This window comes from Balearica regulorum, chromosome 1, assembly GCF_011004875.1.
Source record: "Balearica regulorum gibbericeps isolate bBalReg1 chromosome 1, bBalReg1.pri, whole genome shotgun sequence".
Classification (NCBI taxonomy): Eukaryota; Metazoa; Chordata; class Aves; order Gruiformes; family Gruidae; genus Balearica; species Balearica regulorum.
Genome location: NC_046184.1, coordinates 56,788,697 through 56,814,599, shown reverse-complemented (window position 1 = coordinate 56,814,599; position 25,903 = coordinate 56,788,697). Strand labels below are relative to the sequence as shown.

The 25,903-nt window shown below is 46.6% G+C and overlaps 1 protein-coding gene across 1 annotated transcript in view; it reads left to right on the top strand.

Annotated features, from left to right (window-relative positions):
- The window catches only part of CACNA1I (calcium voltage-gated channel subunit alpha1 I), an 88,425-nt gene that overhangs the window by 37,101 nt on the left and 25,421 nt on the right, over positions 1 to 25,903 (top strand). The window contains exons 5-17 of the mRNA XM_075752200.1: positions 235 to 550; positions 1,235 to 1,327; positions 7,158 to 7,464; positions 8,885 to 9,285; positions 17,168 to 17,319; positions 17,934 to 18,119; positions 18,803 to 18,920; positions 19,397 to 19,552; positions 19,830 to 19,920; positions 21,871 to 22,073; positions 23,252 to 23,668; positions 24,606 to 24,706; positions 25,777 to 25,900. Of these exons, the coding sequence (XP_075608315.1) occupies positions 235 to 550; positions 1,235 to 1,327; positions 7,158 to 7,464; positions 8,885 to 9,285; positions 17,168 to 17,319; positions 17,934 to 18,119; positions 18,803 to 18,920; positions 19,397 to 19,552; positions 19,830 to 19,920; positions 21,871 to 22,073; positions 23,252 to 23,668; positions 24,606 to 24,706; positions 25,777 to 25,900 (2,665 nt within the window). The remainder of the gene's footprint in view (positions 1 to 234; positions 551 to 1,234; positions 1,328 to 7,157; positions 7,465 to 8,884; positions 9,286 to 17,167; positions 17,320 to 17,933; positions 18,120 to 18,802; positions 18,921 to 19,396; positions 19,553 to 19,829; positions 19,921 to 21,870; positions 22,074 to 23,251; positions 23,669 to 24,605; positions 24,707 to 25,776; positions 25,901 to 25,903) is intronic.

Here is a 25,903-nt window from a genome sequence, read left to right as displayed (position 1 = left end):
TGTAATTTGGCTTCGGGTGATCTGATGGCAGGGAAAGCTTTGAAAACTGAGGACTCACCCTGGAAATTCCCTGTTTTCCAGGAGCCCTGTCTTGCCTTCTCTTCTCCTGAGGCAATAAATCTGGAAATCCCTTACCCAGTGCAGTCCCAGTGTCAGGATGGGAGCTCCCAGCTCCACCAGTGTCGCTGATGGGAAACTGTCAGGAACTTTACGACTGTGGTTTTTTCCTTGCAGACAAGGTGACGTTGTCTTGCCCCCTTATTATCAACCTGAGGAAGATGATGAGATGCCCTTTATCTGCTCACTGTCAGGAGACAATGGAATTATGGGCTGTCACGAAATACCCCCACTGAAAGAGCGGGGCCACGAATGTTGTTTGGACAAGGATGATTATTATTACTACAACTCAGTCAGGCAAGAGTTCAACATCAGTGGCATGTGTGTCAACTGGAACCAGTACTACAACGTGTGCCGTACAGGCAACGCCAATCCGCACAAGGGTGCCATCAACTTTGACAACATTGGGTATGCCTGGATTGTGATATTTCAGGTAAGACCAAGTTAGCCTCCTAACAAGGCTCAAGCTATTTTTCTTTTTTCCAACTCAATCTTTCTGTGCTCCCATGATGGTTTTTGCAGGGTGTGATACAGCTGTAGGGAGAAGAGGACCTTGTAACTACTCTGGCAAGAGAGACAGAGTGCACACTATGAATGGTGTTCCTGAAGATGGGGAGGGATGTAGAGCTGTTCCAGGTCTTTGCTGAAATGAGCTACACCCTTCAGGCTGATTTGTACCTGTTTTCCCTTCAATTTAGATCACCATAGCAAAGGAGTCTATTTTATTTTTTAAAAAATTCCCAGCACGCGTTGCAGATGGGAGCTAAAATCCATGCCTTTTTTGTTTTCTGCTGGCTGTACGCGGTGTCCAGTCCAAGGGGCACAGAAACCTGCTGCGGGTTTTCCCCCCACTGCGATCCAGGGAAATGAACTATTTTAATGAAATATTCCTGCTGTGAGCTAGCATGATCTCACAGGCTTTGACAGTATGCCAGTGTCACCAAGCAGTACCACGCTGATTTCCTGGAATGGAAATTTGGCCTCCTTGAAATGAATTGTTGTTTCTCGCCTTCCTTGGCTTGCAACAGCCCTGCCAGTATCTGCGTGTATACACTGAGGAGCGAACTCTGGAAGCCCACTTCCCTCCTGTTTCTCTTGTTGTTGTTTGTTTTTGCAGGTGATCACACTGGAGGGGTGGGTGGAGATCATGTACTATGTGATGGATGCCCATTCCTTCTACAATTTTATCTACTTTATCTTGCTGATAATCGTAAGTATAAGACTTGACAACTGTCAGCATTGCAAGCTAAGAGCCTACAAAAATAGGTGTTAGGTCAACACAAATACCAGGGAAACAAACTACTTTACCTAGATTTCTAGGAATCTCAGGAACCCAGCTAGTTGATTTTTACTACGAGTTGGTGGGAGAATGACATAGTTGTCACCCAGGTTATTCTCTTTCACTCAAAAAAAAATGCTCAGGATTGATTCCTAGAGATACGCATGCCCAGTGTAGGATGATGTTCTCATCCACAGATCTCTCAAAGTAAATTCCCCAAACCAGTAGGCACAAAAGCACAGAAAACAATTTCTGCATCTGCCCGCCTACTTGGTCTCTTTATGTATTTTAAGCCCTCAAGTCATTCTTGAGCCATGTTTTATGGCTTTTGGCAGCACCTGGATTTGTCAGATTCAGGGTCTCAGATTCAGATTTTGTCAGATTCAGGGTCTGTCATGCTGAATTACTTCCTCACCATGAACAAAAAGGAGCTGCTGCACCAAAAGTGTCAGCAGTCCAACATAAACTGGCTGTGTGAGATCACTTCTGGCTGGTGGGGATGTAAAGAGAGAAGTGCGTCCATGATGAGAACTAAATAAACAGTTTATAAGCCCTGTGGATTTATACAAATGAAAGTTGAAGGTTGCTTGCTGTAAGGACATTTGTTGCTGGTGCCTGGAGAGAGAAATGAGAAACATGATGCCATTGCCTCTTCCATTCCTCGAGCCTCCTAAATGTTAAGGGCATTTTCTTGGGGGGAATATCCTATTTCTGACAAGGAAGGATTTTGTTTTAGTGAAGACTGTTGCACTTTTCCCACAAGGAGACCAAATTCAAGACTAGAAGGGAAAGACCTAGGATGGATTATGGGAAGTATAAAATCTGTACACAGTAAGTGCAGCTTAGTTCTAGGTGACTTAGCCAGTAAGGACCTCTGTGTGTATCTCCAAAGCCTACGTGTATTTGGATGGGCTGTTGAAAGGACCTGGCTAAGGCTGTGTTCTGCACGTACTATTTGTCCTGTGTGGCCATGCCCTCCTAGAAATAAGATCTCTAGAAACAGTCACCCAATAACGCTAACAGACTTACCTGGGACAGGATCTAGTTTAAATTCAAAGTGACATGCAATGATTTGAGACTAAACAAACCTTAATGCAGTTTCTGGGAGAAATTCTGCAACCTGTACATATGGGGAATGGCATAAAAAAAAAAAAATCTGCTGGTCCATTTAGGTCAGAGAACGTACGAAAAAGCTGAATCTTCATGGTATCCTTGATTTCTCCCTGCCTTTTTGGCCTTCTACCATCAAAATGAAAGACAAGGAGAGAAAAACAGAAAGATGACCTACTCCCCATGTGGTGCAGCATGAGCCAGGACAGCGGAGATGAAATATACCTTGAGGAATGCTGCTTTTACTTTGAGGCTGGAGAGTCCCAAGGAGAGACAGTGCAGAGGTATGATTGCACAGGATGGGAGAGGAGCTACACCCAGCTCTGTTCCCAATGGCAAACTGAACACCTACTGCTTTTTTGTGAGTTCAGAAAACAATTGTTTCCCATAAAGTTTGTTCAGATCTTCCACCATGCAATAGATATTTAGCATCTACTTGCATTTTCACTTTGAGTAGCATGGCCAGGATACACAGATTTGTACAATGTGCATTTTGATGCAGCTTTACTCCTGGCCTCAGACACAGTCTCTCCCACAGCCAGGAAGGACCATGCAGAGTCAGTGTTTAACCATTGGGGTGGGCATACCCATCTCCTGCGGGCCAGTTCCAAAAACTGCACCACCTCCTCTGCTCCAGAGTACATAAATTCTGCCAGCGTATTTTTGGTTTCTAAGCAGGAGCATCCTTCTAGTGCTGGTTCACCTCATGTGGATTCTCAGTGATTCAAACTTTGTCTCTGAATTTGCAGGCGGCTGAAAACCCTCAATTAAACACTCCACCTGAGATTTTACTGTGGAGTGTCATTGACATTTCTAGACACTCCCTCCTCATTTGCAGAAGCCATGTAGGTTTATTTCCATCAAACACAGGAGCCCATGAACCTCAACTTACTCTGGGGGACTGCTCAGAACGAAGGAGCCATATGCTAGATGGGATATTTCCTTTGCCTTTGGTGGAGTTAGACCAAGAAAGTATTTTGCCTTTCTGTTACCTTCTTTGCATGTGTAATGCATCTTTTGCAGCACATAGCAACACCTCAGTGTGAACTTGCAATGACTTGGTTTCATTCTCCCTCTGAGTCTTATAGAAATGACTATCCCTCTTCAAGTCTCATGAAGCAGTCTTTCCAGCCTTTGTCCTTCCCTCTTTCTCCACGGTTGAAAGGTCTGGGTTTCTAAGTAAGATTTCTCTGCCAGTCATACTTCAAGCCCTGACTCTGCTTCTCCACATACATCCTAGCCTTGGCTCAAACTTACTCTTCTGGGGCTGGATCTCCACAGCCTCTTTTAGTCTATGCTTCCATCCATGACTTCTCCTTCCCTAACAGAGATATCTGCAAACACCTTCATAAGGGTATTACCTACTACCGCTTATCTGGCAGGAAGAAGGCTCCACCACCTGGATATATTCCCAGCACGGTTAGGACTCCTGTATAGACGTGCCCCCCACTGAGGGGAAGTGTGCTGGCTGACCCTGGCATTCAGAACTAGCCTTGCAGAACCACCTGGTAAAAACATTTTACACATTCAGCAAATTGTAAATAGTTTCTCCCTCTGCTAGAGATCAGGGAGGTGACATGAAAGAAGGACTGCTTTCCCCTCTTGGGTCAGTGTTTCATTTCGGTCTTCCTGCTTGAGGTCCAGTTGTCTCAGTCACCTCTCCAGCTAGTTGGCCACTTGGTGTGGCTCTTGGACTAGGGAAAGCTCTGAACTTTGAGGCTGGCCTCCGCATTGCAGCACTTGGTGACCTCCTTGAAATGCTCTGTGCTTACACATGTGAGCTTCAGAAGACAAGCTGGATATCCAGACATAAGCAATAAAAATAATGGGCAAGTAAGTCAGCATCTCCAGCACCAGTCAGATTTTATTAGCCATTGCAGAGACAGGGATCGAGCCTTGGGATGAACGAGGCCAGGATACACTTAATCAGCTTAGTCTCAGGGCTGAACAGGACTCCTGTGCTGGTGCTTTGAATCAATGGTCTCCTCCTGCCTCTGTCAGATGCTTTGTCTGACTCTGTCAGACACTTTTGGTCTCCCTGCTCAGCTAGCTGAGATGGATCGTTCAATTATGAGCCATCTGGGACCTTTCCTGTCCTCCTGCTAGCTGGGAGGCAGAGTCAAGCTTGGCAGAGCCTTAGAGTTTATGTACTTGCCTGTCATCTTTAAGGATTAAACAAGCTCATTTGTTTTGCATTTGATCTTCCTAGCTAAGAGGTTTAAGGTTTGGGGGTTAGTTGCCATATCCAGTCTTCCCACTCCTCCCCTTTTTGGTCATCTGATGGGAGATCACAGCAAACCGTGCCTGTGAGGACAGGGCATGGTGATGTGAAACCTGAACCCCTTTCCGGATTCAGCTGGGGGCTTACAGCGTGACCCTGCTGAGAGCATCTTGTTGCCCTCAGCAACTCTGCTTGTAGCCTAGAGAGAAGGTGTTGCAAGTCTTTATTGCTGCTTGTTTGTGGAGTTGTTGGAAGTTGCAAAGTACCGGGCAGTGTCGCAATTAATGTACCAGAAATGCATCCAGATCTCAGCCCTGCCTCTCTCAGGGCAAGATAAGGGAGACAACCGGATGGACAAGCCTGTGTGAGCATCGCGTGGTGCTGAGGGAGAAGAGGGCAGGAGAGTACATCGGAGAAGAATTTGGATTCTCAGTCATACTCTCATCAGTGAAAACATGCAAGATATCATGGACTGGGGAAAATCTAGGGGGAAGGCGAAGGAATCTGAACGAGGCATCATTTTAATTTTCAAGGCCACACACAGAAGCTGAAGGGAAAATAGGCTGAAATATGGGCGGGAGGAGAGGGAAGAGAAGGGTTCAGTGATGAAGAGAAACAGAATTAGAGCAGCTTTGAAGAGTGCTGAGAGGAGGAGAGGGAAAAAAAGCCCTTTATTTTGAGATGGTTTATTATCCTTATGCTGAATCTGGTTGGGAAAGGCTTCACGTTTCAAAGGCTTATTCAGATGCTAGCAGGAACATCTCCCCTTTGATATACTGAAAGTCACTATATTGAGCCTCTGGACAGTACTGCTGGGCACCTGTGTGGAAAAGAAAGGGACAACCAAGGGGGCAAGCTTCTGGGGGAGTGTCAAGGGCTGTGCACTGAGGGGAAGACTGCCTGGATAGATAAAACAAGTTGGGTAACTTGCTGAAAAAACCTCCACCTTTTCCACGTACAAGGGTTGGGGTCAGGTTATCACCATCTTTGCTTGCCCTCTCCCTTTCACCAGAAGAGTTATGTGGTGGAGGACACGTGTGAAGATAAGGGCAGGACTGGATCCAGCTCTGTGTCAAAGCTGTTTGCTTGGAAAATAGAGACAGGGAGGTGAGACTGGGTCCTGTGTGGGTTCGTACAGGAGGAACACAGTGCAAGGATATCCCTCAGCAGGGATGCTCCCTGGTCCAGGGGACACAGAAATCTTGATGAGCTGGTGCTTCCTCTCCTCCCGGGGGCTGCCCTGCAGAGTGAGTTTCAGAGTGGCGCAGACGTGCGGTCCTTGTTCACAGATCAGATTCTGTGTTTGTCAGTGTCGTATCGCCACTTACAGCTCTACGGGGAGTAGGCACCAATCAAGGCATCATAGCTTTTGAGAATGATTTTGAATGCGGTTACCAGCCCTTTTATGTATGAAATTCTCATCATATTGAAGCCTAGGTTTTATCCAAAGTGTAATAGATAGATCTCCTAGTGGAGATTCGTCTGTAATTTCATAATATGTAACACTGAGAGTGAGATTTTTACCTCCAGATCTCTCAGCACCAAGAAATATTTGCTCCATTTTACAGATTGGAAAACTGAGGCCTAGGGAGCTTAAAGGGAACATGCAAAGGTGTAAAATAAGCCTGACAGACCTTTTGGTTTCTGCAGGGAGAATAGGAAGAACTTCAACATTTTGTTTTGTTTCTAAGAAATTGGGGGGGTGAGTTGTGGTTGGTTTTGTGTTTGAAATGGAAAGCCTACCTAAGCTGGAGGAGAAGTAAAATAAAAGCTAATATAACATGTCTAGTATTAGAAGAATAGAAAATGAGCAAGGAAGCACTGTTTTGCCAGATTATTCAGTGTCCTTCTCAAAGTCATTAGATTTTTTAAACTCCTCTTTGATTTCAAGAGCTCATTCATTTCAACAAAGTGCCATCTCCCTCTATGGTGAATCAAGGTGTAAATGGTAGAAATAAATAAAATACTCTGAGAATACTGACATGTCCTCCAAAAGCTGAAGACCATAAATGACAGTGCATGATTTTCCCAGTAGTAAAAGAGCGAGCAGGGGAGAAAGCAACCAAACTAGTCTTCTGTCTCTCAACTTCTGTTTAACACAAAGGAGAGAGAAAGTCCAGTTTTCATCAGATCCTCTGCAGGTCAGTTCTAAGTGAAGTGTCCCAAAACCTGCCAGAAGAGCCAAAAGTAGGGCTTGTTTTTCCTAAATTTCAGTTCAGAGCTCTAAATTCTACATGGAAATGGCATTGAGTGAGTTCTCAAAAACAAGCTCAGCCAGCCCTGGCTTTCTGAAATCCCATCTCCATACACAGAGTGTTTCCCATTCCTCTGTCTGCCTCCAGTCACTTTCCCCTCCTCTCTCCTCTTTCCCCCTCCTGCCTATTCTTCTCCGGCTGATATTGACTGCCCCTCCTTCTCCTTTGCTACTAGGTGGGGTCCTTCTTCATGATTAACCTGTGCCTGGTGGTCATTGCCACACAGTTCTCAGAGACCAAGCAGCGGGAGCACCAGCTGATGCAGGAGCAGCGGGCCCGGTACCTCTCCTCCAGCACTGTCGCCAGCTACATGGAGCCGGGAGACTGCTACGAGGAGATCTTCCAATACGTCTGCCACATCATGCGCAAAGCCAAACGCCGCACCCTTGGGCTGTACAACAGCATACAGAGCCGGCGCCAGGGCCACGTGGAGCCAAGCGACGCCAAGCTAGGCAGGAACAGGAAAAGCCAGAGGCACTACAGTAAGGATTGCATGGATAAAGCTGGAACTGCCAATAGTGGAAATGTGAGAACAACTGGGAGCATCCCCATGTGCCAGCTTCTCAAAGGACCTGTGCCTACAAAGCACAGAATTTAAGTGACATTGGCCATTGAGTGTGGGGCCATGGCCAGTGCACCAGACCAGCAAGGTGGGGATGACCAGCAAGAATGGGAATGAGACAGGGATGACCAGCAGGCAACATGGGAAACCCAGGTCTGAAACCCAGATACCATAATAGGATAAACTAAAGGCACTGACTGAGGCTTGTAAAGGGCTCCAGGTCTGGTATAGCAGGGGAACGGCAGCAGCCTGGGAGAGCTAAGTGTTAGGATGATATGGGAGAGTGGGACTAAAGATTGGACTAGGTGACACAAAAGGTCCCCAAGAGCTCTCCTCCCAAACTGAGTTGCTGTAGGACCTCAACAGAGAGGCAAAAGGCGTAGAATTGCAATAGGGTGTTTCCTGAATCAAGGGAGCAATACTGAAGAAGTCAGTTTGATACACAAGGGCAACAAAGACAGTTTCTCTTGATGGGAGCACGTGCTGTTGTGTAAAATTAGACATGAGATACCATTTAAATTAGATTCCTGGCCTGAAAAGTGACTATAAAAGTAGTTTTATAGAGTTAGTATTAACTGCCTGACAATGTCTTTTGGAAGTAATGCTCCCATTAACAAGCAGAAAGGAGGATTTTTCAGCTGGTCTTGTATACTCAGTCTTTCATTTCCTTTACTTGCTAGGAGGAAAGTTTCTGCAGGCCTTACGCAATGTGTTAATGAATTAATTGATTCATTCTCCCAGTGTCCATTTGATCTTCCATGCCCAACTGGATGATGAAGGAACACAAACTTAGTTTTTTCACTGAAGTGAGCAGATCTGTTCTTATTCAGAGTATACAGACTATCAGGAGGAACTGTTTTTGTGTGCTTCTTAAGAAGCCTTTTCTGGCTTCTTGAGGTGCTTTGCTAATGTAGCTTCCGTAATTTAGAGAGTTCAGCTCAGCATGTGGGTTCTCAGACCCCACTTGTAGCTGTTCAGGCCAAAAGCAGACCTCATGATCGTTTTTCCCTCAGTTCCCACTTAACACAAGCTACTGAGTCTCAAGCTGTGATTCTTGCATCAGACAAAACAGTTGTTCCTCTGATGGACGTGAACCCCCATTGAGTCTGATCACTGACAGCTGGACAGAACTATGCCCTTTGGTAACAGAGCCGTCAGTGTAAAGCACCCAGGGGCAATGGCTTTTATTGCTGCCCTTGAGATGATGTGCCAGTGTTCAATCGTCCTTACAGCTAAAAAGCCCAGTTACCCTGTCTAAATACCCAAAAGCCAAACAAGTGCCCAGTTTGGATGTCTCTTTCAAAGCCTTCTCCATTAAGCGTGATCATTTCTCTCCCCAGGGCTTTGCCAGCAACACAACTCTCTTGACTGCCCTCCTCAGGGCTTGGTCCAGCCCATTGCTGTGACAGCAACCTCTGATCCCACCAACTGCCCCCGATGCCACAGGGGGGAGCACGAAGCATCCCGAAGGCTCTCTGTCCTGGATAGCACTGACTCAGACCAGGACAGAGGAGCCAGCGAAGAGGAGGGAGAGGGCAGCAGAGAGGACCAGGGTGCCTCCACAATGGAGAAGGAGGAGGAGGATGTAGAAGAAGGTGGACGGCTGAAGCTTTGCAATGACATGTGGCGAGAAGTGAGGGTGAAGCTTCGAGGGATTGTGGACAGCAAATATTTCAACCGTGGGATCATGATTGCAATCCTAGTGAACACAATCAGCATGGGCATCGAGCACCATGAGCAGGTAAGGCACCTCAGGGCACAGGGTGGGCTGCTTGGGGTTACAGTCTTACTAAGCAGCTGATGCAACTTGGTAGAGGCAGAGGCTGAGCAATTTGGACCCCAGGCCGCAGCACAGATGGTCCCAGCATGGCTTTGGAGAAAGCCTCAGGATCTTGCAGGGTCTTTTCTTCCTTATTCATGCACTTAATCACTTTCACTGTCTCCATGTATTTTCTTCTCACCTCCTTTCAATCCCTCTGTTCTCCTCCTCCCTGCTCACTTTTATCCTTCTGTTTTTCTTCTTCTTTCCAACTGCTTCTCTCTCCTTCACCCTCATCTCTTCTATCTTCCTCATCTCTCTCTCTCATTTCTCTCTTCATTAGCTTACTGAATCCTTAGTCTATTTGGTTAATTTAATGTGCCCTCTGGGGATGTCACAGGCACTTCACCAGCATCTCAATTGAAATCCATCAGCTTGCTAGCCTTTCTGGCTTAATTAACAGATGCCTGAGCACAGTCTATCTATACAAGAAGGCTAGGAAAGGCACCACCTCCCATCTCCAGTCATTTTGGGGGCTCACATGACTTGAGCCTTTCCTTTGCCCTGACAGCAAGAAGTGATAGATAGGTCAGGAATAGACAGCAGGTGCGGGCACAGGTTGGACTTTCACGCCAGTAGTTTGCAGGCAGCTCTGAGTCAGCAGTGCACTTTATCCTAATGACAGACTTGTGAGATGGAGAAGGATTGTGTGCCCTCATTTTATAGCTGGGAAACAGAGGCTGTGTCTACTTTGTGATGTGCAGAGCCAGCTTCAGAGGGCGTTAAGCACACCCATGACCTTGCATCTGCATTGCTGGCTGATAGCTCTGCTGCACCTTGCATTGAAGGAGTCCCTGCTGTACATCCATGTTTCAGATCTATTCCACCAGTCTGAATGTGACCATGATTCGCTCCACATGTCTGCCCAGATCACAAAAATAAGAGATCGCTCTGCTACTGAGATGCTGATTGCATTGAAGCTTTGGAGCCAAGCTGAAGTCTAGTCCTGAACACAGTCTCAGGCAGCAAAGAGACAGGCAGTGAGTCTGGTTCAAGCAAGATACTCAGATTTGTCCTGTGCTGTATCAGCATGGAGATATCTTGAGATCCAGAGTATCTTAAATTCCTTGTTTGAGGCAACACAGTGTCTGAGCCAGTATTTGAGGCCCCAGATGTCTGGATCCCACCCACGTACCAAGCATTAGACCATTTTTCAAAGCCCAGCTAGTTTCTGATACAAGGATGGAAAACCTTAATTTGATCCCAGAATGCAAAACTGTGCTGGATGCTTCAGTACCAGAAAAATACTGGCAGGACCTCAGAGGAGAGGAGAATGAAGAAGAAGCTGGAGGGGTTGACTCATGAAAATAGATAAAAAAGAGCGATGTTTTTATCACGTAGCAGAGAGATGACTAAGGGTTGAAGCCCGGGACAATATGAAAACTGCCCACTGATGTTTTAAAGATGTGAGCACCAAGCAGGGAGAGCCATTGTTCATTTTGGTTTATTGGAGACAGCGTGAATTAAGAGTTTAGAAGAAGAATATTTGAGCTGGAGGTAGAGAATTCACTCTCATGTTCTGGCTATTGTGTGTGCAGATTTAAGCCTTACTAGGCCGCCTCTGCTGTGTTTGTACAGCCCACAGCAGAATGGGAGCTGCCTGCAGCCTTGGGGTTTCTAGTAGCAGGTTATTAATGACACATCCTTAAAGTTATGCTATCACTTTTTATCCATAAGTAGCTAGGAAAAGCTTATGACCCTGCATGCTGTTTCCACTAGAAAGAGATGTCAGCCAAATTGATCATAACTGAAAAATGTGGTGCAGCCTGTTTATTTAAAACATATATACTGAATCTTGTTTCCCTGGCACAAGAAGATTAAAAAAAAATAAATATTCAGACCATATAATGAATTCCAGGTCTTTTTCAGTCAGCAGTTAACTCAAAAGCAGATAGGCATTTGCACTTCCCTTTGCTCTTTTTCAGTTTTCCTCAAGCCATGCTATCAGTACATCTCAGACTGGTGCTTCATCATGTCCTTTTCTCTCCTTCCTTTCCCTTTTTCCTGTTGTTTTTCCTCCCAGAAACACAATTTTTCACAGAATGATATCCAGCAAAACCTCTCTGCCCACAGAGATCTGTGATTTGCAGGGTGATGCCATCCTGTGACTGAAGTAGCTTCTGTTCCTTCAGCTACTTCATCATATGAATCTCTCCTGGCCCAGAGCTAATGTGATAGAGACCTGTCAAGCTTTTATTTTCTGGTGCATGGGAGATCACAACCCCAGCCACTCTCTGTGGAGATATCTGGCTGGGCAAGAGGACATGTGAAGGTGTCACAGGTTTGAGCAGTCCTGGGAGCAGCTCATGGCACATCCATCAGCTCCTTGCCTCTCCGCTTGCTCACAGAATTATAGCCAGGTGAGGTGGCCCACTGACCAAACACCTACCAACCATCACGTTAAGGGGTGAGAGAGACTACAGGAGCCAGGCACGAGGTTCAGGCTCAGAAACACAGGAACCTGGAGGACAGGGCCCATGTGTGAGTCTCACCTCCAATTCCTGAGCCTTGACCAACAGAAAGAAAAACCTGAATTAAAATTACCCGTTCGTTACAATTCAGGGGTTCAATATTCACAATGTTTTTCTGCCAGGAGACAACCTCAGCAGCTCAAACCACTTTACTCAGATCCAAATCACCTCGGAATTTGGCTTTGTTTAGCTTATCCATCCAGTCCCTTGTCCTGTCCTGTTTGTGTGGTCAATGAAACTTCCTATCTCGTTATACATTTCTTGTGAGGGAAATCAGCTCATTTTGGGTCAAACTGCACTGCTATGAGTCATTTTTAATCCTTAAGCTTATCACAAGTTATCACTTGTAAATACATAAGTTTATTTAAATCCATCAGTGTGCATTATACCATGTAATATCCTCAGTATTAGACCTTCAGATATTGCTGGGACATTGCACAAGCCAAAATCCATCATTTCAAGCTTTGTCCTGCTCAAAATAGTTTTTGCAGTTCTTCAGATCTGCTTCTACTTGGAAGTGTCTATTTTTAAAATCCAGTGTAGAAAATCAAGATATTAGATGCTTGTGGCTGTCCAGAAGGATCCTTTAAAGAGGCTTATTTTTTTTTTTAATATTCATAGAGGATCTGGTGCTGCTCACTTTTCTCCCTTATTCAGCATGAGGATGAAAGGCTGGTCCCAGCTGAATGTCCCAGGCTGCCTTTCTCATATATTTCTTGAGTGGCCTGTTGGACTCAAGCTTCTTTGCCATTAGTAGCCAGTAAGACAATTGCTGAGTAACTTGGTTTATCTTCTCCCGTATCTACTTACAGTAGTTTTCGTACAACAGATCAATACTTTATGAGTTCTGTCTTGTGTGGATCAGGAGATGATCCCTTGCTTCCTAACTAGACCAGCCCCGTGGATCAGTACCTTCATATCCTTTAGCCTGCATGATTTCCCTTTATACCAGCATTTATTGCATCCACAAGTTCATATTTTACAGTTATTGCTTCTCTTTTTACTATTTGCTGCTTGTCAGAAACATTCAGCAAATGTCCAAGCCAGCTCATCATACTGACATTTAGTAAATGATGGAATAGTCTCCCTGGGGTGGTAGATGAAACCACATTACTTCAGTCTTGTAAAACTAGGTTATAACAAAACATCACGAAATCCTGCATTGGTTGTGGGGTGGTGATTAAAGTAAGTAAAAGCTAGTTGGTGGGTTCCATGGCTGATTTCTATGACTCTTCTGATTATTGTCAAGTGACTTTGAAATGGTGAGTAAAAATGGACAGGCTGGAGATGTATGGAATATTTCTCTCTCGTGTTCTCAGAGGCAGTGATGTGCAGGTATGGTTTGGTAGGGCTGGTCTGCATAGATCACATCAATTACTCTTCAGTGTCTAGACAGTTGCCGATTTATTCCTGGTTAGGAGAAACTCCTCCTGCAGGGACTTCATGGTAGTCTGCATATTCTTAACCTTTCCTATAGCGCAGGAGTTTCTGGCCGTTGTCAGATAATGGACTAACTATGTTTTCAGTCTAATCTGAGATAAGAATTCTAATGTTAACTGGTAAGAAACTGAAAAGGAGAAAAAGCTGAGCAGCTTCTCTCTGTTGCCTCAGGTCTAGTTTCTGATCGCTGGGCAGTAGACTGAAGTAGACTTGAATCATACGCTTCACTCTCGGTATTTGATCTACACTGGTAGGGATGAAGGTCTTAGTGCCATGAAGATCTGAATTAGGTATTTTCCTGGATTTGGAAAGAGATCCATATTTGGAGTAGGTGAACCAGTCTGGTTAAAACAGTGGCTCTGGGCATGCTCAGCCCCCTGGGGTCTCTCTCCCCTTCAAGCCACCCTCCTAACCCCAGTACTCAGCTCCCACAGTTCTGTTCAAGTTTCTCTCCTGGTGTGATGGGTAAATGACTCTATCCTGGCTTGCAACCACTTTTCCCCGGTTTACTTGCCCCCTTCATCAAGTTCACACTTCCCTGGCCAGAAGGAGTCCCCAGCACCACCCGTGTCCCAGCCACCAGCTCTGTCCACTGTCCTTCGTGGCCACGCAGCCCCAGGTGCGAGGGCATCCCTGCACAGGACACAGCCCCTGGTGATGCCCACCCTGCAGCCCCGACTCCCAGCTGATGGATCTTTGCACTCTGCCAAATTATCTGTATCTCCAGAAACAGCTGCCATGCAGGATCTGCCTTTACAGTGAGTGTGCCGCCTTGGGCCTCTCCAGCTGGCTCTGCTCTTTTTCTTCTCTTTTTCCTGAGTTCATTCCTTTTGTGTTGCTCTTCCTTCCCCAGCCTTTATATCTTTCCTACTCCATTTTTTAACATCTCTCCTTCTCTACTTCTTGTGTGGGTGCCAGTGAGTTTATTTTACTCTTTTTTCCTTCCAGCTTTGTGTTTTAATCCTCTTTCACTACCTTTCTGCCCATGTCTCCTTCCTTTCCCTGCGCGGTTCTTCCATCCCCTCTCTCTAGGAAGGATGCTTTGCTGGGGCTGATTGATGGCCCATTAGAAAAAGATTAACAGGTGGAGGCTTGACTGGAGAAACAGATGTCAGGGAGGGAAGGAGAGACGGGGGAACAGGTGACCTTTTCCACAAGCGAGACGCAAGCATGGCTTTTCAAACATCAATTGCTCCCTACGACAGCACAAGAGAGAACGTGTGGACAGCAGAGAGGAGGATAATCCACCATCATAGCCTGTCGCTTTTTTACATTGCTCATTCTCACTGACATAATCATTTGATTCAGGCTGAAATTGGCATCTCTGTTTAGCATATGGACCTCATGTTCCCGGCGAGTGTCATTACTGCCTGGCTCTCCGTGAAGTGATCTTCATCTCTCCCTTCCTGTGTGCACTTGCGCGTTCTTTCTCTCGCTCTTATCTCCCCCCCCTCCCCCTCATTTTCAGGATGGTTTTGTTATTCAAATGTAATTATGGATGGAAATTGAGCCATCTCCCCTTTTTTGATTTTAAAGAAATGGACTATTTCAATAAAAATCTGCAATAAGGAGTTCAAGAAATTAGCAAAGGGTGTGGGAAGCCACAGATGTGAGGAGCAGTTTCCACTCCATTTGCTCACTTGGGAGGATCTGGGCCCCTGGGGGTCCCAGAGCAGGGGTTAAAGCAGCCCTCAGCTTCAGGGGGAGGGTCAGACCCAGAACTGCATTCCTCCCTCACTTCCCCTTCCTAACAGGCACAGTCAACACAAAGGCTGCCCTTCAGAAAAACAGCAATTTGGCAGTCCTCAGGGAGAGACCATGACTCCGTTTCCTAGTGGGCACTAATACTGACCTCATGGTAAAAATATAGGCTCTGACCTGCAGGCACTCACTTTTTTGTTTCCACAGTGCCAGGAGCGTCTGTCTTCTCTTGTCCTGAACAACAGGCTTTTGCAGTTTTCTTGTTCCCATCCATTTTATGTGATGCTTAAAAGAGTGGCCTGGTGGCCAGGCATAGCTCAGGCCAATGTGAAGGAAGAGGGGAGCCTTCAGCCACCTTTTCAGCACAGGTATCCAAGCAGTAAGAGTACCACTGCCTGCTACCACAGAGCCTGGGTCAGACTCACTTTTGAAGGCTTGGAGCTGGGGCTCAGTGGTGCAGTAGGTTAAACACCAAATATGTAACCTTGTCTGAGGTGTGACATACCTGCCCCAAGGTAAACATGGAAATTTGGGACAGAGGAGCCCTGAAGAAGTGCCTTGGAGTTGTCATGCCTTGTCCCTCCACTTGGAAAGGCAGCACACCTTCCTCTGGAGCAGGTCCCCACCAGCTGGTGATGATTGGGAAGGTGATGGCCAACCATATGCTACAGCCAAGTGAATTGCCCTAGCAGTGTGATGCAGTCTGAAGGCCGTGGGTGGTCTAGATGCAACCCATTATACTGAGAGGAAGGTTTTCTCTCACTTTGGGAATGTTTTGTACCTTGCTGTTGCCATGGTAGTCTTCCTGCGCTACGTATGTGTGTGTCTGACTATGTGCAAACATGGGCAGGCTTGGGCATGTGTTGCCCCTCGTGCATCTGACCTTGTTCGAGACTTCAGCCCTTGCTGTTTGGCTTGGTGCACTTGTAGTCCCTGGGCAAGAGGTGTTTTGAGCAGATGAGTCCATCCCAAATTCAGTGCAGGGAATGCCTCTATTTCACGGGGGATGTCAAGATCCTGGCATCCCTCATCAATGACATTAGTGCAGCCTCTGTCTCCCTCTGAAGCAACATTTCATCATTCCTGAGGAAATGGTCTAGACCCTTTCCTGACCTTGTCAGAGAAGTTTCCAAGGCTGCACATGCTGAAGAAAAAGTCATTAATTCAGAAAACAAAAGGAGGAGTAATTTAATTTGCTCAGACTTGTTCCACTGATGGAGTCATTAAAACACTTTCTCTCATATGCACAAACACATCGGTCTCTGCTGGAGAAGGCTTTATCGCAGGGGCTGAAAGATGTGTCAGAGATTCAACAGAAAAAAATGCCTGAGGCAGGGTCAGATTGCCTTTTTCCTTTTTTTTTTTTTTTTCTTTTTGACACAGTCATCTTGTGTCATCCCTGGAGGTTTTTATCTTGTGTATCTGCCTTTCTCTTGCTGTCTATTTTTCTCTTTTCCTCACCCTGTCCTGCTCTTCCTGTCCCTTACAGCTAGGCGTTAGCAGTGTGTCCTTCCTGGCTGTTGTTTTATTCATCCAGTCTGATACTTGCTTGGGCAATTATTGAGACCACTCTGAGGATAGAGGCATGAGAAAGACTGCTGGAGCAAGACCAGAAAATTAATGCATACCAGGGATTTGGTGGGGAGCAGGGGAGAGAAATTGAGGAAAGGAAAAAATAGAGGGGAAAGGGGCAGAGAAGTGTAGTGAGGTTTGGAGGAAGATGGGGAACTGTTTTCCTGTCATTCAAATGTTTTCAGAATTTGAGCAAAAAATTGTGCCAGCTACCTGTGGAAAACTCAGAGGAAGACATCCTTGAAGAAAGAGGTTGACCATAGATCAGCCACTTCAAAAAATATTCAAGTTCTTTACACAAAGTAAAGCAGCCTTTAGCCAAGGGACTGGGGTATGGAGTGGGATGTGGGAGACACTTGGTCAGCTTTGGCTGTGTGGATGGCTGTGGGGCTTCTGACGACCTCTAGTAAAAGAATTTGTTAGGGACATAATCTATGATTAAAGTAGTAAATATGCAAAGGAATTGGCGTGCAAGTGGCTCTATCCCGCTCCACTCTAATCTCACTCATGGAAGCTTCACAGCTCCCTACAAAGCCTGTCCCCTGGGAATGGTGGCACTTTATTTCCCATAATTTCAGGGCTCTTTCTGTTCTGACTCTCTGAATTTGCATTCTCTCCAGCCAGAGGAATTGACCAACATCTTGGAGATCAGCAACGTTGTCTTTACAAGCATGTTTGCCCTGGAGATGATCCTGAAACTTGCTGCCTTTGGTCTCTTTGATTACCTCCGCAACCCCTACAACATCTTTGACAGTATCATCGTCATCATCAGGTGACAAGGGCCTTGGGGATCAACTGAAATACACATAGAAAAGAGTGCCACAGAGCTTGCACATTTTCATGTACCTTTTCAGAAAGGATTTAGCAGCTATACTAGGAGCAGCTGAGTTGATGCACAGGGCCAAGGACTGGGAGACCAAGATGTCTTTTCGCAACACTTGGTGACTCTTGGCAAGCTGCATAGCATTTCTGCGCCTCAGTTGTCTCCTCTGTAGAATAGAGGCAATCACAGTTGCCTTGCAAGTCCACAACACATATTAGCTGTGAAATATTTTGCAAATGCATACATGAAGGATGCTACAGAGGTTTAACATGTGATAGAGTAACTTGTTTTGCTGGAACTTAATGCTGCAATCCTTTCCTCATTCCTGCAACATGCAATGCCACGTTCATGTTCTGAAGGGAGAAACACAGCTTTCTACACATAAGTATAAACCTGTATTATATACTTCTAATTGTATCTTGTTCAAACAGATTTTCTTTCTAACCCCAACATGTATGCTGCCAATGCAGAGGTGTAACTTGGATTAGCATTGTTATTCTTTCTCTTCTTTATTCACTCTTTTATTTTGTCCCTCACACTCCCTGTGCCTCTCTGGGCCATAGCATCTGGGAGATCATCGGCCAGTCAGATGGTGGCCTTTCTGTGCTGAGGACTTTCCGTCTCCTGCGGGTGTTGAAGCTGGTGCGTTTCATGCCTGCGCTGCGCCGCCAGCTTGTGGTGCTGATGAAGACTATGGACAACGTAGCCACTTTCTGCATGCTCCTCATGCTCTTCATCTTTATATTCAGGTGAGGAGGCAGTTAGCTGACTTGCAGTGTTTTGGAGAGGCACTGCGTGGCTCACGTAGATGGCAACTTCAGAGCATGACTGTGTGACTCGTCTTGCCCATTGCTCTAGGCTCAGGCAGCACTGGCAGACATTTATTTGCTCATGAGGGCTGAGGTTACTGCTGCCCTAAATTGAGTTCAGCAGCTGAAAATTTGGCGTGGATGGGGTGGAGAAATACTGCCACCAAATGCGCACGTTGAGCATAATGTCCCATTGCAGGATAGGTGAAGTCTCTTGGTAGTCAATGCTGGCTGCAGGGACGGTTCAGTCTGGAATTGGCTCTGAAAAAAGGGGAACAGGAACCACCCAAGAAAGTTTGTCAGTGCATCCCGTGGAGGTAGTGGCAGGGAGATGAAGAAAAGGAGAGCAAGCAAGAACAATGGAGGAAGCAGGTCTGAAGGACAGGTTGGAGGGAATACTTGAGCTCTGAGGAAGTGCAGATGGGAAACAAGATTTTGTGATGACCTACAGAGGTGCAATACACAGCTCCTTCTTCAAAGATAGGTCTGGCTGTGTTGTTCTACTCCTCAGTACTGTGGTGCTACATTAGATTGCTGGGAGGAAAAGAGAATCACTCTGACGAGCTCATTGTGGTGGCAGAGATATTTATATTTCACACCATCTCCTCTTCCTATCCCAATAGCATCCTGGGAATGCACATCTTTGGCTGCAAGTTCAGCCTCAGGACAGACACAGGAGATACAGTTCCTGACCGGAAGAATTTTGACTCCTTGCTGTGGGCCATCGTCACTGTCTTCCAGGTGAGCCCACTTTGCTCTCTATGGATGGGCCAGGGCAAAGTGAAGAGGATCAGGAGGTGCTTTTTCTTATTGCAGAGCATTGCACTCACTCCTGACAACAGAAAAGTTCACACAAAAGGCTCTGGCCTGTGACGTTTGGAGGAAGAACAATTGTGTATTGTAATCAAGTGACTGGTGTATCTCTCAGATAGGGGGGCTCCTTCCTTTCTAGGAGACACTTTGTAAAGGTCACTTCTGTTGTGGCAACTCCTGTGTTTCACACCATCACCCCAGCATGTGGCTGCCCTCATGGTTGCTGTTGTTTCTTCTTGCTCAGCTAATGTTATCAGGGCAGTACCACAGCTGGACAGTGACAGCGGGCAGTGGGTGTGTGGTTATGGGGAAGTTAAGAGGCCTGATGTGGTCCTGATGTATATCCTTGCACTGACCTTCGTGTTCTTCCTTCATGTTTATATGGCCTCTACTCCTGGTTGCAGATCCTAACCCAGGAGGACTGGAATGTTGTGCTCTATAATGGCATGGCTTCCACCTCGCCATGGGCATCCCTCTACTTTGTGGCTCTCATGACATTTGGCAATTATGTGCTCTTCAATCTGCTAGTGGCCATCCTCGTGGAGGGGTTCCAGGCTGAGGTAAGTTGCCACCAAGGCCTCATCAGGGAGAGGAATAGAGGTGCTAAAAAGGGGACCTTTGAGACATTTTGAGGGTACTGGGGTGGAGAACTCCCAAAGTATTATGTCTCTGCCATTTCTCTTAAGTTCAGGGTGAGCTTCATTTGAAAAAAAAAAAAGACGACTGCTAATCCTTGCAAAGAAAGAGACCTGGCCTGGCTGCCAAGGAGGATTTTACAAAAAGACAAATGGCTGTTTCTGTTTATGAGTTCCCAACTTCTAAATTTGTGTGTTCCAGGGTGATGCCAACCGGTCATACTCAGATGAAGATCAGAGTTCATCAAACATGGAGGAGTTAGATCAGTTCCAAGAGGTCCAGGAAGGCTCAGGTACAACAGCTCAAACAGCCTTGCTTGCTCACCTTCCATTGCTGTTTAGTGAGAAATCTGAAAGCAGACTCTGCAGAAAATTCACTCCCATCTCCAAGAACTTACTGGTTTTCATTTTGTACTTTTTGCTAGTTTGTGGTGTTATCTGTGGAAAAAACAGCTGTGTTGACATCCTGAGGAATGTGATAGCTAAGAGGAACAGTTCTTGAATTGACCTAAAGAATGGCAAATAGGAATGAGAAGTGAGAGTGTCTCTGCTTAGCTTCAGGGGCACCATTTCAGGAACACTGTGTCCAAATCTGGAACCCACATTTGGATAGGAGATATGAACACATTAAAATGGACTCAGACAGATCTGGAAGTCTTGCCTCATAGCAAGAGGCTAATGAAGCTTAGAGAAGCCAAAGAAGTGACTTGATCATACACTCTGTAAGCGCCGACCATAAGGAGAGATTTCTGATGGTAGATGGCTCTTTAATTGAGCAGAAAAAAGCATAATGAGATTTTAAAGGTTGGAAGCTGAAGCTAGACAAATTCAGACTGAAAAAAGCCACATATTTTTAAGGAAAGACAATTAACTGCTGGAACAGCCTGACTACAAATTGCCAGGTAAGGTTTCCTCCCCTCAAAGTCTTCCCTTGAAGACTGCAAGTCTTTCTACAAGAGATATTATACCTCTTGTAGGACTTGGTGGCAGGGAGCAGCAAGAGTAGCTTGCTTTGCAATGGATGGCGAGCCAGGGGCTGAGGGGGAGGGACAGCCAGGCAGGAAGGCAGGGACCACACTGACAAAGGCACAGCACTCCCATAAGGTGAGCAGGGTAGGTCCGCTGACACTAGCCAGTGTCAGCCAATGGTTCAATGATTGCCAGGCAAGCTTACAGTGATGAAGCAGGTCTGAGGTCAAGCCAAGAAATCTAGTCAGCAAGACAAGATCAAGATCAACATGGTGCAAACATATTCACAGCATAACCCAGACAAGGACCACAGGCACAGGTCTGAGCTTAAATGCAGCTCCCACAGCAAGAAGCAGTGCTCCAGTCTTGGCTTGTCACAGCTTTTTCCTGCAACTTAGCTGTTTTCACAGCAGTCTGATCCTGGGTTACATGGCTGCACCGTGTCAGAGCTTACCTTGAACGTAGGCAGCCAATCCCTTCGGAGAGCAGATGGGGAAAAGGTTGCTGAGCCTGTTGGTGCACTCACAGCTGTGACACTGCATGCAGGTGAGGATATGTGACCTTCATTATGCAATAGGTCAAACTAAAATGATTGTTCCAGTCCTTTCAGGCATTAAAACCCAGTACCCCATCCTCTCCATCAATCTCGACAAATGTTGATGGTTGTTCACAGCACCTAACCTATCCCTCAGTGTCCTGGATCTTCAAGGTCAATGATCAGTCATTTGAAGAGCCTCAGTGTAGAAGGATAAACTGGGATGAAGAGGATGATTGCAGGAATGAAATGGTGACCCCACCACAGGGATGGTTGTGGGTCTCCCCACATCTTAGACTCTTCCTGAGTGTCTTAGCCTAACTGCTTTAAATAGCCAGTCTGACAGTCGGTGGTATTTGTTCAGACCTGAAGATGCAGGTGTCTGTTCTTGGCATGCAGAAACATGCTCTCCTCCCCTTACTGCCAGGGTTTGGCTTCTTGCTCTGCCTGTCAGCCTGAGTCTGCCTGACCAGCACTCTGCTCGTCTGTCCGGCCCCAAGGAGAGCTGCTGTCAGTTTTGGGGACTGAGGAGAATACTTTAAAGTCTTCCCAGCTTGCACTGCTTTTGCCACAACACCCTAAATCAGAAGTCATCAATGTTGATTGATGCTAAACAGCTAATATTCTGTTAGCTGCTGCTCACATACTAAACAGCTTAGACATCAAAACAGTCACTGGATAATGAAGATCCCACCTTCTTCTTTTCTCTTTCTTCTTCTTTCTGCATCTTTCCACTCAGATCCCAAGCTCTGTGCAATTCCTGTGACACCTAATGGACACTTGGACCCATCCTTGCCCTCTTCTAACCCACCAGTGGCTGCTGGGGGGGTCACCAACTCTTCGCGCAACTCCCTACAGCCTGACCACATTCGTGTTGCCGTTGGCTCCCGGAAAAGCAGCGTGATGTCCCTGGGGAGAATGACCTATGACCAGCGGTCCTTGGTGAGTGAGTGGAAAAGTGTGTCATACCCTTCTTTTGAAGTCCGAGCACTCTGTTGTCTTTCTGTCATCATCTGGGGATTACTGTGGAGGATTGCACTGCTGCTGTAGGCTTCTAACACAAGCACATTGCCTGTCTTTAGGAAGCCAGGTCAGTTCACATTATTTATCTAAATTTCCAGATTATTGATGTCTATTTCCAGTTTGTTGATCTATATTCCATTGAGTGTGAAATTCAGCTCTTTTATGTCCTTCTGGTGGGAGAGAGGGAATACAAGGAGACAGAGGCTCCCTCTTAGAGTGAAACGTGTTTTGTCCTCTTACCCTTTCTTTGTTTTCCTAGAGCACAGGAAATGTGCCCTGAGTGAGTTAAGAGCATAGGAATATTTGGATGATGCCAGAACTGCCAAGTCCTATAACCGATAGGCTTTCTGGAAGCTTTTCTAACAATGAAGAGAGAAATATTGACTTGGGGCTCCCCATAGCAGGTCCTGCTGCCCCTTACCACTTCCCCAAGCCCTGCTGGCTGTCCAGCCAATGCATCTCAGACCTGTTCACCTTATAACATCAGCTTCTGGGCCTTCTACCCACTGACACACATAGCTTTGGGGGTTGCATCGATGCTCAACGGGTTCATGCTCCTGTTATTTTTAAACAGGGAGAGCTGGTAGCCATGTGTTACATGATAAATTGCTGATGTGGTTGGACTAGACTGTAACCAACAAGCCTGTTTCTCTCATTTTATCCTTTTACTAAGACTGTACTCAATGATTGTGTGTCAGATTATCCATCACCCCATACCTTGTGTTATCCTTTACCCCAGGGCAGTGTAAAAAGCTGCCAATCAGATTTTTGGAGAGCTTTATTCTTGCTCTGTGCTGGTGTAAGTAACAACATCAGGCACCTGGCCTTTGGCTTTATTATTTAGCTTCCCCATAAGTGCTTTGCACACAGATGGTGCTATAAAGTAATCACAGCCAACACCATTGCTACCTCATTATCAATTTATTGTCAGATTTACAGAGATTGCTGCTAAATTCCCACTATGCAACTTCCTCAATGGCTAAAATATGGTAACCTCCTGGCCTAGGGGCCCAGGGAGAAGTCTGCGATCTGAAATAGGATCGCATGCTCGCTCCTTGTGCCTGGAGTCGCTGAGTCCCTGTCCCGCTCTCTTACAGTCCAGCTCCCGCAGTTCCCACTATGGTGCCTGGGGCCGCAGCGGGGCCTGGGGGAGCCGTCGCTCCAGCTGGAACAGCCTGGCCCGGGGACACAGCCTGAAGCACAAACCTCCCTCCACTGAGCACGAATCCCTCCTGTCTGGGGAGAGGCACAGGGCGGCGGATGGGGAGCCAGATGGGACGGCAAGGGTGTTTCATCACCGTCGGACGCTGTCCCTGGACAACAAAGGTTCCTGTGACCTGCTGGAGTTGGCATCGGTCCCGCCTGGCCACAGAGTGACCCATAAGCTGGGAGCAGTGTCCGGGGCCAGCGAGCATCAAGACTGCAATGGCAAAATGCCTAGTATTGCAAAGGAGATCTTCCCAAAGATGAACAACCGCAAGGAACGGGGAGAGGATGATGAAGAGATAGATTATGTGAGTACTTGATGCAGGGAACCTGGGGTTACACCGCGGTGCTGTGGGAAACACCAAATCCATCCTCAAGTTTCAGTCTCCCTGAGACATGGATGGGACAGCCTGCAAAGGTACTTTAAGTACAACTGGAGGACAACACTGAACACAGGTGGGACCTTCTAGGCACAGATAAGCCCAAAACACGTTGTCAGGCTGCCTGCAAGGCAGTTGTATGGGTGGACGGTGGGAGGAAGGCAGATGTGAGGCACATGCATGGTCATTCAGGGGCTGTTATTTCAGAGCAGTGCAGCCGATGATTTCTACAGGTTGGGAAAGGTCGGGCTGTGTGAGCAGCAAGAGCTTTGCATGGGGAACGTCAGCAGATCAGAGCAGGAAGCACAGGCACAAGAGACAAGGCAAGTGAGTTTTGCGGTGCCAGCCTGGGAGACCTCATTGCCCAATCTGAGAATAGATCAAAGGGTGGAAAAAGTGGAGGGAGAGTCAGTAGAAATTTGAACAGACATATATGCTATATGAAATTAAATCACTTCCAAGCCCAAGCATGAGCAAAAGGCCTTCCTGTCCTGTCCTCTCATTTAGCTGAGGTAGTGTGGAAACACTGTCCTCATGTAACAGAGCCACTCCAACAGCTCTGAGAAGGCATTGTGGACAGCAACCTGCTCTAGAAAGGACACCAGCAGTTTTATTTGTAATGATTTAAGGAGGAAACCAGATGCCAAGACATAAACAGGCCTTGGCAAAGCAGCTCCTATGTCCTTTTCAGTGGCTTGTTGCTCTTTGAGTGCATTTCCTCATTCGGAGGCTTAAAGAAAGGCAGGTAGTGCACCTGGTGAACTGCAGGTAATGGTGGTTTGGGGTCAGATGCGAAAGGAAGAGTGCCTCTCTAAAGCAAGTGGGAAGGGAACCGGTGACACTTGCCTCTGCTACGTCCCTCCAGAGCCTGTGCTTTCGCATCCGGAAGATGATGGAAGTCTATAAGCCAGACTGGTGTGAGTTACGGGAAGATTGGTCCATATATCTCTTCTCTCCACAAAACAGGTTTGTGCGGTTTTTGCCATGAGAGGGTTGAGAAGATGGGGCAGACTCTGTTGCCGTACTGGCCACATCCCCTGAGCTGCATGTTAGGTTGTAACTTTAAACTTACCAGCTGGGAATACATTTTGCCTCTTCCATCTCCCCTTCTACAGTCAAACAACATTTCTCTTCCTTGATTCTGGAGATGAAAGGAAGGATGAGAATCCTAAATAGCTATTGTGATTTTCCCTCCCTTTGGAGCATTGCATTTTTCCTTTGTGTAATCATAAGTATTTATAGCAAAGCAAGGCAGGGAATACTAACATTAACCCAAAAAGGAGAAGGAATGTATTATTAATGACTCTATAATACTGATATTTCCTCCCCTGGTACCAGAACAACCTCTCCATTTCATTTTCAGTCCCAGTTCGAACTTATCAGCAGTCATATTGCACCTTTTAGGGCAAAATTAGAATTCTTCTTGCCCGAAAAAAAGAAATTTAGTATAAATTCTTCCTGCTAAAAAGGTCTTCCCACCAGGAGAAAATGTACCGCACCCAACAGTATTCTCACCCATGTGCACAGCCCCTTGAAAAGAAGGGGGTTTCATTACAGGTCACCAGGGAGAGCTCTTTGCTCTGTGTGACACCTATGCTAATGGGCACAGTGTCTTTCAGAGCAGACAGAAGTGTGGTCCCCATGACCGCCAAACTACCTGCCTTTCCTCAGCTTTCAGCAGGTGGCCTCTTTGCCCTGGGGTGGTACAAAGTGCGAGTTTGGGAGGAAAACTGAAACTCAGCCTCTTCTCTACAGGGCAAGAGAGGAGCACAGAGCTTGTAGTGGTTAGGAAACCACTCTGGCACTGGGACAATGGATGAAGGTTCAGCTCTTTGCTCTGCCCTAGCTCTGCTCCAGGCTCCCTGTGTGACGGCAGACTGCCCTGGGATATTGCCGTAGCAAGGGGCATCGGTATCAGTGATAGGAAGGCTGCTGCTTGAGAGCTCAGTTTTGGCCAGACCTCTCAGTTCTCTGTCCTCATAGATCCTAACCTTGCTCTGCCCAAGGCACAGGTGCCTACTGGAACTCTCTTGCAGGTTTCGCCTCCTCTGCCAAACCGTCATTGCTCACAAGCTCTTTGACTACGTTGTGCTGGCCTTCATCTTCCTGAACTGTATCACCATTGCCCTGGAGAGACCTCAGATTGAACACAGAAGCACGGTG